The sequence below is a fragment of the Macrobrachium nipponense genome, chromosome 34, assembly GCF_015104395.2.
Source record: "Macrobrachium nipponense isolate FS-2020 chromosome 34, ASM1510439v2, whole genome shotgun sequence".
Classification (NCBI taxonomy): Eukaryota; Metazoa; Arthropoda; class Malacostraca; order Decapoda; family Palaemonidae; genus Macrobrachium; species Macrobrachium nipponense.
In genome coordinates this window covers 67395152-67413183 of record NC_061095.1, presented here as the reverse complement: position 1 = coordinate 67413183, position 18032 = coordinate 67395152, and the positions used below count along the sequence as shown (strand labels likewise).

Here is an 18032-nt window from a genome sequence, read left to right as displayed (position 1 = left end):
ATTCCTCCACTGATTACATTGGAGTGGAAATGATTCATTTTGTAAACGAGGTATTTGATCGTTATGTGCAGTTACATTGCACAATGCGTACTTTCATCTCCCCTTATTCCCAGGGCTTATTCCCTCAAGTGTGGATCTTCCATTAAAGATAAAGGATGTTCCCAATCAGGGAGAGTAAACATTACCCCAAAGGTTTTTGGCTTCGTTTTGTTTTGGGTTATGACTGATTTTGGGGAATCTGGATTCAGTTTTCTTTTCTGCCGTCGAGGGTTTTCATTCACTCTGGCTGATCAGAGGTCAGCTGATGTTGTTCTTTGGCTACGTTTGACTTGTCAGTGTCAATGGTATTATACATACATAAAATTTTATGACTATTCAATATCAGTTAGTGATTATACATGGGCTACATACATACATAGACAGAAACAAAACTTTGTGTAGTTTCAGGTGAAAAGTCTTAACACTCAGATCAGTATTGATTGACCGATCAATTCCTCTATCACCTTATCACCTGTTTGTTCCTCGTTCATTGCAGATAGTGAGGAAGGAAGGACCCTTTGTTCCTTAGACATTAGATTCAAAAGCCTTATGTTGTTAATGAAGATGGATGGATACAGTCAATGTATTTCTGATATTGCATTAGGTCTTATTCTTGGAGAATTTCAGATACATTAGAGCGAAAGTCTATAATATAATTTTTTTTCCCTATGTTTTAAGATTGGCTAATAATCCTACCATTACCGTGAATCATCACACCACGACTGATCAGTTATGTCTTCATACACCCTTTGTTCTATATAACTATATTGTACTGTTATTTCCCTTTGGCTCGAGTCTCTACCCAAACAGGTATTTTAAGCGTTAAATGGAACATATAGATATATTACAATCTCTGTAAGCGTCAAAACACTTATGGACTTTGGCTCCCACCTTTCTTGAAACCTCTGTAGGGAGGGATAATTGCCAGTGCAGAGTCAGAAATCGATGACTGCATCCATTTATCTTCATTTATCAAATAGGACATTTTGAATTTGATGTTACTGGAAACAGAGGGTCATTTGCCAATATTCGTAATGAACGAAGAACAAATTGGCAACAAGTAGAAGCTGGTGGAGAGAGAGACCCATCAGTCCTATATCAAAAATTGAGTGTCAACAATTTTCAACAAAATCAACACTTTAAATTTAAATTAGTACTTTAATTTATAAGTCTCATTTTTATCGCAGTCAGTTTCAGTAATTGATAACAAAACGTTTTTGTCAAATACAACATACGAACTTCAAATATCCGAAATCACCACTGAATATTAACAATTACAACTACCTTGACCTCTCATCAACTCGACTGAATAAAATCCCTGACAAAAGAAGAAACAGAAACTCGATTCAGATTCCCCCAAAGCAGTTAGAACCCAAAACAAAAAGAGGCCAAAAGCCTTCTATGCAATTGACTTTTCCTTAACAAGAGACACCTAATTGGGAACATTATTTCGCTTTAATGGTAGATACACACGTCAAGGGTAAACACTGAAATAAGCTGAAATAAAAACAAGAAAACAAATTATAAAGAGGGAATTGCGTCAGGCTCTCAGGAGGAAAGGTGGAAAAGAATTAGAAAGATCAGAAGCAGAGCGGATGTGTCCCAGGAATGCTGTTTCAGCCCTTTTACAGTTAGTTACAACGAGAGCGAGATCCTTCACGTCAGTTACACGGGGATATTGAATTCCAACGGTTGGAACGAGGGGGGGAATTGAAACTTGAGACTTTCTTTGAAGTGTGGCGAGTATCATCAACTTCTAGGCGGTCTATTTCTTCACATTCCTACAGATATTCTAATGGATTCAGTTTCACTTCAACTAGGACTATTCCAATTTGTCAGAAAACTTGAACAGTTTTCTGTTGGTTTGTCTAGTAATAAAACATGACAGTAATGTTTTTTTTTTTTTATTTGAGTATTTGGTTAAAAAATCCATTAGTTATTTTAAAATTTTTCAATATATTGTTTCTTCACTCTTTTTGGTCAGTTTTTATTTTACTTTCTGGCTTAAGAAGAAGTGCTTTCGGCCTTACTATAACTGACTCAGGGAAGTTATACCTTCTGGCTTTCTTCTGACTCAGGGAAGCTGTACCTTCTGACATCCCACCAACTCAGGGAGATTGTACCTCTGACTCAGGGAAGCTCTACTTTCTGATTCCTGCTCATAGCCTCAAGTCCCATTCAGCAATCCCGCATCCCTTCCCTCTTTTTTATTCATTACACAGTTCCCCGTTAAATGAAACCCTTCCGTGGTGTTATTCATAGCCATTGTAGACCTCTCATGCAATATCTAGACTGCTTTGCATGATGCACTCGTTCAATGAGGGGAGTCGCTTTTTGCGAGAGGAATTTAGTGATGTTGAAGACACTCTCTCTCTCTCTCTTCTCTCTCTCTCTTCTCTCTCTCTCTCTCTCTAATTTGGGATATTTAATTTGAATATATTTTTTAACAATGAATATGAAGATAGTCTGCAGTAACTGTGATACAGAAATTGCAAGATTTCCAGTCATTAACGCCTTCTAATAATAATTATAATAGTTTATATTAAACACTACCCTTCACCCATTACCATTATTCATTTTCAATTATTTACTATATTATCTTTGATGGTCTGTATGAAATTTGCATTTGAGGAAAAGTGTCACACCGTTCCCGGATAGTTTTTCGAAAGTCTTTAGTTTTAACAAAATGGGGATTCATTTTTGAATATGCAGGTATTCCACTGCCAATAATTATTTCTTCTTCTTCTTCTTCTTCTTCTTCTTCTTCTTCTTCTTCTTCTTCTTCTTCTTCTTGTTATTGTTATTGTTTATTGTTATTGTTATTGTTATTGTTATTGTTATTATTGTTATTATTATTATTATTATTATTATTATTATTATTATTATTGAATAGGAAATGCAATGTATTAGAAATTAACAATAATTCTTAAGTCAAAATACATTACCATCTATACAGAGAACTCCCGAGAGGCTGTTCTGTTCATATTATATTCATGAGAGATTAGAATGTTATCGGTAATAATGAGAGAGAGAGAGAGAGAGAGAGAGAGAGAGAGAGAGAGAGAGAGAGAGAGACTGCCACATTCACACCTAAACTGCCGAATAAAATAGTCCTGTTTCAGACCTTTATTTTGACTGGATCTTTTTAAATTGATTTTATTATCATTTAATATGATAATTAGGTCAGAACCAAATACAATAACCTTGTCAGTCTGCAATGCTGAACGATAATTAACGACTAATTAATAAATATGAATCTGTCAGGCAGAGTAAATGATTAAGAAAATCATTCGTTCAAAAAATTGTGCAGATATCATACGAGAGAGAGAGAGAGAAGAGAGTTTCGCGTCATTAAATTCGTCTCCCAAAAAGCGACTCTCTCTTAATAAACGTGTGCTCTATGAAAAGCAGAATATTGCAGCAAAGGTCGGCAAGGATATGAATAACACCAAGCAACGGTTTTCTTTGTTTTTAACTATTAAAATAAATAAAGAAATAAATAAATAAAAGGAATTGCTGAATACTTTAAATTAAATTATGGAAACATGGTTTGTTTCACAGTAACCTCACCTGTCATTATAACTCAGATCCACAGTGATATTTGTATATATTTAGTATATATATATTTTAGATATATATATATATATATATATATATATATTATATATATATATATATATATATATATATATCTATATATATGTGTGTGTGTGTGTGTGTGTGACAGGGGTTATAATTAATGATATATATTTAATACACCATGTGATGTGCTGTGACCTTTTTGGAATGCATAGAGACAGAGCCGAAGCAACGGCCTGAGAAAGCTGATTAATCATTTCTGATGCATAGTTTAAGCGGGTCAGTGTTCACGAGTTCATGAGTCTTATCCAAGTGCATTTGAGAAACTGGTTGTAGCCAGTAACGTGGGGCGTTAACGAATTGTGTTTGCATTCATATGTGCGTGTGCGCCTCTTCCTTTGATAATGCGTCCTTAGCCAAGTCTATGGGGAGACTTTCTGAGACGTCCGTGAGAGAAAAGCAGAATGCTGGGGATAGCTCTGCGAAAGTTTATTTAGTTCTGTGTGTTTTCCAGGCTGAGATGGGTAAGTGTACCTTACTTTATCCAAAGGGATGGCTTGTTACACATTGTAAGGAATTTTAATCTTTAACTTTGTCTTTAAATTTATCTGTGTGCTAACGAGTGTGTTTCTCGTGTCTTTGAAACAGACGGTTTTCTGGTGAGGGAATTATGGTCTTCGGCAAGGGGGGACCGAGAGTCCCCATATGGGAGGAGAGACAATTGTGTGACAAATTACTGATTAAGACATTTTAAATACTGGGGGGTTAACTGAGTAGTTAGTCTGTGAGACTTTGGATATTATCTTTCCATCGTTGAATAAACATTTATTTTTTATATAACTTTGACTCTTATTTTGATTACCTGTCAGAATGGAGAGAGAGAGAGAGAGAGAGAGAGACGAGAGAGAGAGGTTGTTTGGAGAGAGAGAGAGAGAGAGAGAGAGAGAGAGAGAGAGAGAGAGAGAGAGGGAGATTGAGTGTATCAGTTTGCCTGACGCTCGGGGTTCCACGTTCACCAAATAAAATACGAGATTCTTATATCGTTTACAGTGGTGGCAGCAGATATTGAAACCGTTGTTACGCCTTTTGTGAGATTAAATGCCATTTGCAGAGTGTCTGGTTATGGAAGTATGTTAGATTTCAGTTACTAAGTGAGAGAAAATGAGAAATATCCGTCCGTTAACTGTAGTACTGAGCGAAGACAATTCACTGGACTCAGCATTTTGCCCAGGGCAAGATCCGAGATGCCTCAAGGGGCCGGGAACAGTCAGTAGTACTGAGATGTTTGTGAGTGCATTCCCCGAGACGATCTGCTGTGTTATTATCGTGTCTTGCGCAAATTCCTCAGTTTTTTTGTTCTCATTACGAAGTGGTGAGTGTTAAAGAACCTTTTTTTTTTAAATCATGGGGAGGGTTTTTTTGAAATAATTCAGTGTAATGGGACTGGTTTAAGATGTCCAAATTTTTTTTTCCCCCCATAGTAGCAGAAAGTGACGTGTTTTCTTTATTGGTGCAGGTTTAGAATGACGCCATTCGTCTTTGTTTAACATTATAGTGGGTATAAAAAAAGTATTTCATGCATACGAAAACTGTGCTTGAATTGCACTTGTTGCTTGATACAGAGCGCCCACTTGTTCTGCGGGCTCAGCAAATTTCTGCTAACGAACGCAGAAGGCGCATTGCAGGGTAGGGTAGTGGCCTGCCTCGGGGGTATTGCAATGGGGAGTACTGCCTGCCTCGAGGGCATTGCTTACCGGCCGAGGTACTGTCTACTACTACTGGTGGTCTGACTCGGGGTTATCGCTTGACCGGGCGTGGTGTTCTATCGCTTGACTAGGGGTGTTTCAGCGCCTGGTGGGGAGAGAGTGAAATTTTTTTTTTTTTTTTCTCAGTGGGGGTGAAAACTCCTTCCTTTTTTTTTCTCTCTTTGTTGGGTGTGTTGGGAGACGAATTTGCCTTGAAAATGATTTTTTCCAATGCCAAGACATCAGCTGATTGATTAGTTGATGAAGTGAGATGCCGTAGTGTTTTTTTTAGAAAAGAGATTTTCTTTCTCTTAGATGAGAGAAAAGGAATGAAATGCATTGGAAATGTTTAAGTTCCTTATGCTTTGGAAGACACAAATATAATGGGGACACAGATTATTATTTTTTTATTGTGTTGGAGGGATTTACTTTAAAAACGCTGGTGATTGGTGTCGAATGGTGTTGATTTTGGTGTGGCAATGGTGGTGTATACTGTGAGTTTGGCAATACTAGTGTAATTGCACCCTTACTTGAGATCTTTGCAAGAGAATTATTACTATGGAGAATTATTATTATTAAACTGCCAAATAAATTCCTTTATCCCAGAAAACCTCGATGCTTCGTATATTCCTTATTTAATTTTTTTTTTTCTTTTTAGCCATTTCCGTCCTGTTTAACCGTGAGCGTAAAATAATCTCCAACTATTCATTTTAATATTTCTTTTATTTTTTATTTCTAGGGCCACTCTCAGGAGGTCTTACATAAAACCTGGTGTGGCCCACCTCAGGGGTGCATAATTTTGGGCAACTCATGTAATTTGCATGGCTCCTCCACCGTCTTGGGAATTCAAGGTTGTGCCAAATGGTGGATTTTAAACTTTTTTAGATTTTCAGTTTTATTTATATTTTATATCAAGTGCGTGTATAATTAAAACGTAAACTTCATCAACACTACTCCCCTCTCTGTCTGTCTGTCTGTCTATGTTGTGACCCTCAGCCGTTCCCTCCTCCAAATAACACCTCATGAATCACATGGCTTTTTCCCGAGGGACTAAATCGATCTCTCCATCTAAATTAATGCGTCTCTCTTACCACAAGAGCTTCTCGTGAAAGTATCGTAAAAAGAAGGACTTTCAAGTAGTGGAAATCTTCAAAGGAAGTCGAATCGTGTAATGAAATCATCTCAGTTTAATGCAGTCATATCATAATAGGTTTTACAGAAGAAGAATCGATTATAAACTGGACGCTACCTAATTATTTTATATCCAGAATGATTTCGAACATATAAAAATTTACTATCAACAAACTTTTGGCATCAGTTCACGCAAATTGTCCCATTAGATATGGTAATTGCTTTAATAACAAACTCAAGTTTCAAGTAAAACCGTAATAGAAATGCAAATTATTCACTCGCATTCTAACTTCAGGGCAGAGACGCAGAGTGCAATAAACCGGGGGAAGGAGACTGGAAGTCCATCTTTTCCTCCATGGAAGAGCCTCTGGAATCCACTGGTCGCGACGCGACGGGTCCACAGGAAACATCAGGAGAGACACCAGGAAAAACAGAGACACCAAGACCGTGAAACAAGAGACACCACAAAACACAGAAAACAGGAGACCACAGGAAACAGGAGACACTGAGAAACAAGAGGCACCGAGAAACAAGGAGACACTTAAGACAATGAAACAGGAGACACCAAGGGCAATGAGACAAGAGACACCAAGAAACAGGAGACCACAAAACAATGCACACAGAAACAGATACACACAGAAACAGGAGACACAAGAAACAGAGAAAACAACGAGGAAACAGCAGACGACAAGACACAATGAAAAAAGAGACACCAAGAAACAGGAGACACCAGGAAACAGAGACAGAGAAACAAAGAGACACCAGGAAACAGGGGACGAAACAAGAGACACAGGAAACAAGGACAGAGAAACAAGAGACACAGTAAGCAAGAGACACCAGAAACAAGAGACACCCCAGAAACAAGAGACACCAGGAAACAGAGACAGAGCGAGAGAGAGAGAGAGAGAGAGAGAGAGAGAGAGAGAGAGAGGAGAGAGAGAGAGAGAGAGTCAGGACCAGACTGAGGTAAAGCAAGGGAAAGAGAAGAGAGATAATTGGACACTAAGACGCAATGGAATGGTCGTGACTCGTGACCGATAAGATGGAATGAGAGGAGACTGATAACGAGGGGAGGAGAAGGTAATATATATAAATACTGAATATTCTGCGGACGACGTTGCAGTTCAAATGCTCGTTATTGGGTTGGTTCTTTCGACTCTTGTTTTGGGAATGGACTGGTGCTTGAAATAAAGCAGCCAGTTAATGAAATTCATTAAATTCAGGCGGCAGGGGAAGGGAGTTCCATTGGCTGAGTATCGATAGATATTTGTCCTTGATATGAAATAAATAGTTTCAATCAATAATGTGAATTGTTTAGAACATGAACAAATGTAGGATGACTGAACATTGAATTAATAAATATTTAATTTGCAAGCTGCTTTGCGCGAAACATTTTAGTCATCAGGCAGAAATAAAGGTCTGAAAATATGATGTCAGGAACATGTTTCTTCAACAGTTCCCTAAGTGTTATAGAATGTGCCTGAACACCTATTGAACTGTGTCTCATTTTTCACTTTGTATATAAGAAACTCCTTTAATCAGAAATGCAGCCTAACAGTGACAGGAAATGATTTATATATGAATTCAATTAGCAAACCCATCTTTGCTAAAAGGAAATCTTTTATTATTATTATTATTATTATTCGTCCAGCAGACTTTCTTCATATCTCGATATAATCTTATTTTAGGGGGAAATTCAGAATTCCTCCTTAGCATGAAGCAGGAATAATAATTGTCACTTGAAAATGATAAGTGGATATCATGAAGATTCTATCTGGTAAATAATAACAATGAAAAAGAAATTAATGAAATGTAATAACAAATATAAAAATAGTAAAAATGAAAATAAACATTATTTATCTGGGACATCAAATGTTGTTGAAAGCCGAAGCCTCTGACCCTGGTGGTTATTATGTTTGGCACATTCTCTCTCTCTCTCTCTCTCCTCTCTCCGCTCTTCGTCTCTCTCTCTCTCTCTCTCTCTCTCTCTCTCCTTTGATGATTTCCGTCTTTTAGAAATATTGAAGGAAAATATCTTAGACAACATAAAATCCAGAATCTGATATAAACTGAGAATTGTTGCTGGCACAAACTTGAGTAAATGATTTATGAAATTGTTGTGGCATTTTCACTTTTAATTCTCAGATGCCTGACAGAGACTTGATGATTTTGTTTTATTTTGCTCATGGAGTTTGCGCACGATTATTATGATAATTGCACAACGGAGAGAGAGAGAGAGAGAGTTACGATACACAAGCAGTGACCTGCATTAATAACATCGATCAAAGTTTTTATTACGATAATATATTAATAATAATGTTTATTTTTTTCAGATATTCTGCATTGTCTTGGTGTGGTGGTGTTAATGCACTACTTTTTTTTGGGTTTTTTTTGTTGAAATGGCATTGGCTTTATATTATTAGTCTTTTTATGCACTTCATTGTTTATAAAAGAATGTTATTTTACGGGGGCGGCGGGGGTGGGGGAGATACTGACTGTTTCCTCTGTGAATTGCTCTCAGTTTTGTGACTTGGGAAATATTTCTAAATTTGTAGTTTTTGTTTATTTTTTGGTCCTTTTGTGACTGGTTCTCTTATGGTTTATTATTATTATGATTATGAAAAATTTTATCGGACTTAAAATCATTTTATTGATTTAGCGATATCATGCAAAACACATCAGCGTTCTTTACAGAGTATTTATAAATTGGGAAAATACTGCTTTCATGCAATACTGAGTTGCTCATTTTCAATGTTTTTACACTAGTTTTTACTAATAACTCTCTGGGCATATGACACAAATCATCTCAAGATATTTCCCTGAAGATGTGTCTGAGCACTCATTTGCAAAATTGATAGGTGGTTCTAAGGAGGTATGCACGAATTATCAAATTCATTTATTTCTCGTTATTTTCTATGTTCTTGACAATACAATGTACTACGTTTTTCCTAGTTTCATTTTCCTGTTTTGAAAATCACTGTATTCAGTTTCCTGATGAAACTGTTGCGTCTGCCCTTGACCTAAATCAGGTCTGCTACCTGATGGTTGTCAAATGTAAGTTAAAATGAAAGTCAAATATATAGTCGAATATTAGTCAAAATGTAAGTCAAAAATGCAAGTCGAATATTAGTCGAATATAAGTCAAAATGCAAGTCTAATATAAGTCAAATATAAGAAATGCAAGTCGATAAAAGTCGAATATAAGTCAAATTGCAAGTCGATACAAGCCGAAAATATGTTTAAATATACGTCGAATATAAGAAGAACTATCAGGCGAATACAAGTCGAAATATGTTCAAATATAAGTCGAATATAATTCTAGGTACAAGTCGAATATAATTCTAGGTTCAAGTCGAATAGAAGGTCGAATATAAGTGGAAATAGTGTCGTTCTAAAGAACCATTTCCGGTGCCACCCGTGTGGGATGTGCGCTCAAATGCTAGAGTTACATTCATCATCGGTATCGGCATTTAAGATCAAGGTCTTTAAATGTCTTGTTTACTTCAGTTGGACACAGAAATAACAACGCTTCAATAGAAAGTCCAGTGGAATGTGAAGTCTCAACGTGACTGACACATTTCTAACCTGACGACGGAAATGAGAGAGCAGAGTCTTACAGACGCCACTGAATACTAACCAAGATAGAATACAAACTAGAGCCCAGAGACCACCTGGGCTGGAATAGAATTCCAAGATATTCCTGAGTATTCCATTCCGAATTTTATTCCTCCATCCAGGAGAAAATAATTAAACCCGACAGGACTCCCAAACCACATCCGGTGAAGAGAAGCTGTTTTCTGACTGGGTAATATTTGAGGAGACGAGAATGAAAACATTGAATGGTTTAAAGTATTAGTAAATTCTGTTCTAAGTTCTCACAAGTGGTTATTTGTTATGGAATAGTAAGTTAATGATAGACAGGGCACCTGTAAGTATTCTACTTATAAAATTCTGTTCTGTAAGCTATCACAAGTGGTTACGTATAATGCAATAGAAGGTTAATGAGAGACAGGGCATCTTGTAAGCATTCTACTTGTGCACAAGTTGTGTGTGGGGGAGATTTCTTTAATGGTACTAAAGTACTTAATTCTGAAACATTTTAGTAGTGCATAATCCTTTCGTAACGTAACCCAGTTCTTCCAGTACAAACAACAGTCTGAAGTGTTTGTGTAAAACGCTCCCACCCACATTTACACTTCCACAAACACAAAACCACATCAAGTAAGGGAAACTGAGACCACACGACTTCTTCCTCTTCAATGTATTCCAGTTGTGGAGGCTGCGATAATTCCATCAACAGAAGAGGAATGTCTGACATATCTCATTTGCATTCTCTCTCTCTCTCTCTCTCTCTCTCTCTCTACCTTTGACGAGGCCGTCCGCATATCTCGAAATGTGGACACCTTAGAGTAGATCTTGGTGTCATGGTTGCGTCAGAGAGAGAGAGAGAGAGAGAGAGAGAGAGAGAGAGAGAGAGAGAAGTGGGGGTAAGTAAAAAGAGAAGGAGTTAGACAGAGAGAGAAAGAGGTGGGTAGGTAGGCAGAGAGAGAGAGAGAGAATTACTATATTGTGTCATATATATTATGGTTAAACAAAAGTAAAGTAAATGGTCCGAAAAATGTCTTCCATGTATTGAGAAGTTGAAATATTACCTTAATTTTTTCTATGATTACTGTAGCATCCAGAGGTATTGTTATAATTCGGGACCGAACCTGGAATATATCCAGTACACCAGATTCCTTTTGTTCCCATTCCCAGAGACAATCCCCGTCGTCCCAGTGACTCTCGTAAGAGACCGAATACGTTTCCAGAATCCTTTATGGCAGCAGACATCACACACACACCAGACTAAATGAAACTTGCAACAAACAAGGGTTTCCCGACGAGAGGGAATTTTGAGAAAGAATGACTGACTCAATCACAAGAATATATATGCATCAAGGAAAGACCACTGTGAATACCCAGTTTGCAAAATAATCATTCGACCAAGTTTGGATCAGAATTCCATAAAAGATGCAGAATATTAGATGATAAAATATATTGCCAAACAAAAAAGGATTGGGCTAAGAGATATATTTACCTAAAGAGAAGCAGAAACGTAAATAACCTCAGTAGGATATATATTTAAAAAGAACAAAATTTACTGTAAACTAAGCCAAAGCAGATCCCTTCCGTGAAACGTCTAATCCATAAAAACGATTTTTTATTGCCGACGATATTCCACAAACATCACCGAGCTTAGATGCATAATTTTAAAGACCTGTAAAATAAAGAAATATTGAGACAAAGCACAACTGGGGGATTTCGGTTCTCAGAATGAGGTTAGTCTTGTTCCTCACTGTTTAATGCCCCCCCCCCCTCCCAAAGGGAGCAACACTCTTCTACCCTGTTTAATTCATGCAGCATTCAACCAGTTCTTACGCCTCTTCTTCTGGGGGAAATTTACAAGATTATTATTATTATTATTATTATTATTATTATTATTATTATTATTATTATTATTATTATTATTATTCAGGAGGTGAACCTTATTCACCAGGAACAAGCCTCCCATAGGGGCCACTGACTCGAAATTCAAGCTTCCAAAGAATATGACGTATTCAGCACTACGGAGAAAACAGTATAATTTTTGTTTTATTATTTTGCATCTTAATATTCCCTTTGTTTTTAATAAATCAGTAAAAATTAGTTAGATAAGTTTATATTTTGGGTCATCAATGGCTCTATAATTGTGCAAGTGGGTATGAATGTAGCCAGTTTAAATTATGTACCATTTACCTACTACGGGAATAAAATATGTTTAGATTCCCGCTTGGGTGAAAAATTCAATGTTAACCAGCTTATTCCACATGAATGAAAACGTCAGACTCTAAAATTAGATAATTCAACAACCTTCCATTAATTAAATAAAGAAGAGACTTGGATTTAAAAAAAAAAAAAAAATCCTTAAATCTAGGACTACATTTGTATCTAGTAGCGAAGTGTTTTGGTGCTGAACTGACAGATCCCGAAAAAAAGAAGAAAAGATAGCTTGTGATGAAATTAGCTTCGGTCATAAAAAAAACGTTAAACCTAAAAAATAGGTTGTTTTGGGAATCGTAAAGATTTTCATAATTACGCTACATAACTTTTTTTTCTATGTCGATCAAATAGGAAATGTGTTTGAGAATATGAATGAAAATTTTAAGTTTGTTTCGAGCTAAGGGTCTCTCGAAATATATATAGCATCAGGCACTTATTATTATTATTATTATTATTATTATTATTATTATTATTATTATTATTATTGAAAGTACGTAATATGATCATGTGTGACAATGTAAATAATTCCTTTATCCATCCAATACAAAAGAACAAACAGAACTATCACAGACGAGACAATCAGAATGAAATAAATACCTAACCACAAGGAACCATAACATCACTGTGTATTTCTGAGGTATCTTTCCAATAAGGATGAAATAAAAATCCACTCACTAAGTATCTGATTTGTCTATTTGAGGAGACTTCTCTTATGGGCGTCCAATATCTCAGTCTAAAAGAGTGATAAGACTTTGTGGATACAGGAAATAAACCTGTAGCTTACGACTGACACATGATTTGACTTACGTATTTTGATATTTGGAACCTTTGCAGCTCATGATACATCATCTTTCAAGTGTTGTTTTTTTTTTTTAATACAAAAAACAATCTTCAGAATATTTTAGGAACGAGATCAATATTTCATTGGAGGCATAAATCATACAAACATTTTACAAAAAAAAAAAATGTATTGCAAATCATAATCAAATTCATTTTTTTCGTAACATAATTTGCACCTTTCTCTCTCTCTCTCTCTCTCTCTCTCTCTCTCTCTCTCTCTCTCTCTCTCTCTCTCTCCTGCGCAATACTTTCCTTCTATGAAAAACTTTGAGACTTCTCAGAACTTGTGGAGGAATTTGAGAGCTTTTCTGCTGCCTGGTGTATTGTATACGGCCTTAACTTTGGTCCTAATGGATTCCGAATCCTTCCTGTTGTTTTACCCACAAATAAAGCTCTCTTTCCATAGATACTTTGCTTTAATGTTTCTACATTTACTTTTCTGCTTGTCTATTGTTGAATGTATCACTTAACTACCTTTTTGTTGGACAAATTTTTTTCTTTTTTCTTCACTTCGTCCACAGATTTACAATACAGTTATTATTATTTTTTGTTTTTCATTATTATATTATTATATTATTATTATTATTATTATTATATTATTATTATTATTATATTATTATTATTATTATTATTATGTACTACAAATGTCTGCAAACAGTAAGACCCTCCGTCTCAGCCGAGAGAGAGAGAGAGAGAGAGAGAGAGAGAGCTCTAATGAGGTTCAGCGTCATACCTGATTCTCTCGGGTGGGAGATGGATGATGAGCTTTGCATGAAAGTCAAGAATTCTTTCCCCAAAACTTCGTGATGGACCTTTTTTTTTTTTTTCTTTTTCCTCTCCCAGGAGGATTTGGGTTAATGGGGTAAAGTGCTTGGCTCTTCTGCAAATTAGTTTTTATCGGCTGTGCAGCCTCTTTGATTGGGTTGAGATATCTTCTTTTGTGAGATATTGGCGTGAAAGTTAATATTCTGCAATTTTATGCAATTCTGGTTCAGACTTGGTCGAACGGTTTTTTTGCAAAGTCTTCCGCAAAATGGATATTCTTAGCTGTCTTACCATGTATCTTATCTCTTCATGTGAAGAATATTGGGCATTGCTTACCAAAATTCCCTCTTTGTTACAAAATCATTGTTTTTTTGTAAGTTTCATTTATCGTCCTTTGGAGAGATGAAAAATGTTCAAACTCTCAGAGCTATCATAAAGGATTCTAAAAAAGTATTCAGGCATTCAGGATTCACACAGGAATATTTATAACTTTTGGGAATGGGAAATGATAGGAATCTTGTAGCTTTGAATGCATACCAACGTTTGACCAGTAGGTATAACAAATACCTCAGGAAGCAACGTGATTTATGCACACAAATAAAAGGAATATCTCAAAACAGACAACGCGTGAAAGACATCTCGTGAACGAGAGAGGAGAGAGAGAGAGAGAGAGAGAGAGAGAGAGAGAGAGAGAGAGAGAGAGAGAGAGAGGGAGAGAGAGTGAGAGAATCTTTTCGAATTAAAAGAAATAGAACCATCACAGTGACCTGGGCATTGCTCGTGCGTGGTCATTCAAATGACCCCGATGGCAAATGGGGGAAACTCCATTGGCTATTCCTTCAGGATGGGGGGTAGTATATATTGGCCACAGGTGGCAGCCTCTGATTGGTCCATCTGAGAAGGCGCTTTTGTTGGGTCGATGGATTTTGGGATTCGAGAAGTGGACATCAGTTGCGATTCAAAGGTTCTGTCTGTAATATCCGGAAAATGGCGGACGTTTCATGTCTCCAATGTCCGGATAATGACGAAGTTTCATGTATGCATTGTCAGGATAATGAAGAATTGTGTTTCAGATTGAAAAGAATACTAAGACGTTCGTTTTGTTAAGCAGAGAGAAATTCTTTCTCGAATAAGTATTTATAATTAGCAATATTTTATTAATTATTTATGTACTATGTTTCTGTTCCTGTAACATTCTATCCCTCAGAAGGAAGAATTTAATACCCAAAGTCTTTTATACTAATTTCCTTTTGGTTTCTTTCAAAGCAAAACCAAAAGAGGCGAGATGAACTTTCCCCCCCAAAGGAGGCATCCAGTTGTCTTTATGTAGAAGCCTTTTTTGTCTTCCTTTGTCCATCATCGCTACAAAGGAAGGAAAAGGGACAGACAATAAACAATAGAGGACAAAGGATAAGTAGTGTTGTCCTTTGAGTCTCTGTTCTGGGTACGAGAGAAAGTAAAGAGAGAGAGAGAGGAACTAATGAGTCTTCCGTAATCCTCCAACGTGCAGTAAATTGCCCTTTTGTCTTTGTTTCTTACAGAGTATTACTGTGTATTTCCCATCTCTCTCTCTCTCTCTCTCTGCATGTCACAGTTCTCAGATTTCACCAGTAGTGATTTAGAATTTAATATACATTCTAACCATGCAAAAATTTTACCATGAAATACCCCAAACAAAAAAAGACCCATTACTCACAACGACCACATAACTTCTCATTAGTATTCAGATTAGAGTTGCAAGTGCAAATTTAATATGATATGCACTTCATTAATCAATCGCGAACGGGTGAGTTTTAGGTTAATGAAACATTAGAATTTATTCAGTTTTTGGAGACTAAAACTGATGAAGAATGAGTAACTTTGTTCTGGAAACAATTATAGTGTGGTGGTATTTTCACCAGAGCTTCAGAACCAAGAGTTGTCTCACTCGTGTTTTTGTGATCAGTTCGTTGGGTAGGGACTGGGTTTTCTTTTGTCTTGTTGGAATGGGAGTTTATTTCAGGAGTTTTATCTTCGCTTCAGCTATCATCTATTGTGGAATCTTCTGATCTCCAAATTTTTCAGCGAGGAGATAATTCGTTTCTGCTCTGCTGCTGAGGTCTCCTGAATTTCAGGTGCATCGGTTTTATATTCAAATCCTTCCCATTAATCAATATTTTACCTTTTACTGTAACTTCTTTCTTCTCTTTCTCCCTCTCTCTCTCTCTCGAGAGAGAAAGATTTCCCTTTGGAGGCCTTCATGGGTTTATTATAGTATGTTGCATGTACAGTTCACAAGGGTTTTCACCTGGTGATTTAAAGAAAAATAAAACGTATACCGAGTAACTCGTTCTATTCTATCATCGGACGTAGTACAATAATCAGCTGATAGTATTCCTGACAGAGACTATTCTCGGTTACAACTCAAACCCATTTGGGAATATTGTAATCTCTGTCCGATTCGAAAGCCTCACACGATGCTCAGATCCTTTGCCGAGTTTCTGTTATTTCGGTCCTGACAGAACTCTGCGAAACAGTTGATTAGCTTTGACTCTGTATTATATTATTTTATTATTTTATTATTTATTATTATATTATTATTATTATTATTATTATTATTATTTATTATTATTCCAAACACGTCGACCTCCCGTATGAAAAGACACAGAAAGTCTTTGAACTCTCTTTAAAATATATTTTCCTTTGGAAATCTGTCAGCAAATGATCTACGCCATCGAAAGGAAACGAGATGCTGGTGTAGGATCTTTGAGATGACTTTACACCTGGAGATATTGATGGTCAGCAGCATCAATATGCAAATACCGACGATGTTCAATATACCAGGAGGATTGTGAATGTGTGTACAATGTGGACCGAGGTTCTTATGTCTTGATATTTTTCGTGGAAGTGTCAAGACTATATGGAATTAAAATGAAATGAATGAATGAACAAATAGTAGATATATTTGTGATGAATGAATGAGCAAGCAATCAAACAAGCAAAGCAAGCAGCAAGCAAGCAATCAAAGCAAGCAAACAAAGCAAAACAAGGATGTAAAGCATCGAAACAAGGAAGCAAGCAAGCAAGCAAACATATAGAGCAAACAGAGCAAGCAAACAAGCAAGGCAAGCAAGTCATAGTAATCAAAGCAAGCGAGCAAAGTGAACAAAGTGGGTAAAGCAAGCAAAGAAACCAGGCAAAAAATGCGAGTAAACAAAGCAAGCAAAGCACGCAAGCAGGGCAAGCCACGAATCAAGCATGCAAGTAAAGAGAACAGATTAAAGCAAACAAGCAAATAACTCTATCAAGCAAGCACTCAAATCCATCAAGCAAAGCAAAAGGAAGCAAAAAAGTCAGCAATTTATCAAAGCAAGCAAGCCACTCTAGCAAAGCAAGTAAGCAATGAATGCAATTCCTGGCAAGGAAACTATCTAGCAATCACATCACCAAGCAAGCAAAGGAGCAAAGCAAACAAGCAAACCTATCAAGCCAAAGCAAGCAAATAACCATTCAAGGCGGATGATGAATAACAAAGGGAAAGGATCGAGATGCAGCCTCTCCCAGATTAAGTTTCAGCTGCAGGAAATTCGTGAAGGTCTGTGTCCTGGATACGCAAATTGCACCGATTCCCTTCATGTGTCTCCTCCTACAGCAGAGCACAGGAAATAAAAACAAGGAATTTTCGTGTTTGCAACGTTATTGATAACACGCGTTAAATGATGGTGCAGTTCTTTATTATTTTTTTAAAAAATGGCATTTGATTCGAGCATTCATTTAGCATCTATTATACTGATTCACTAATTCAGATATTTTACTTGTGGCTCTGCAAAGATGACATAAATTACCGCCTTAATACAATTCTCCTTTTATTTTAATTTCAATAGCTTACATTTATTAATCTCTTAACTGATTTTTCCTTTTTCTTTAATAAGTGGCCTCTTCTCTCGGTATTTCCCTTTAATTTTCTCTTACTTCTTTCAAATGAACATCATAATATTCTTTGGCCCCATTTGGTGGGCTTCTTCCATATGAATGGGTTGGGTTTCAACTTCTGACTAATAATAATAATAATAATAATAATAATAATAATAATAATAATAATAATAATAATAGATGAAATAACACCTCGCCCATATGTAGGAAGTGCAATAC

General features: G+C 36.4%; 1 protein-coding gene across 1 annotated transcript in view; it reads left to right on the top strand.

The window, feature by feature from the left end:
• Positions 1-7043: 7043 nt before the first annotated feature.
• LOC135208129 (uncharacterized) overlaps positions 7044-18032 on the top strand; it is a 20538-nt gene continuing 9549 nt past the window's right edge. Inside the window, exons 1-2 of the mRNA XM_064240278.1 lie at positions 7044-7316; positions 9482-9548. Of these exons, the coding sequence (XP_064096348.1) occupies positions 7044-7316; positions 9482-9548 (340 nt within the window). The remainder of the gene's footprint in view (positions 7317-9481; positions 9549-18032) is intronic.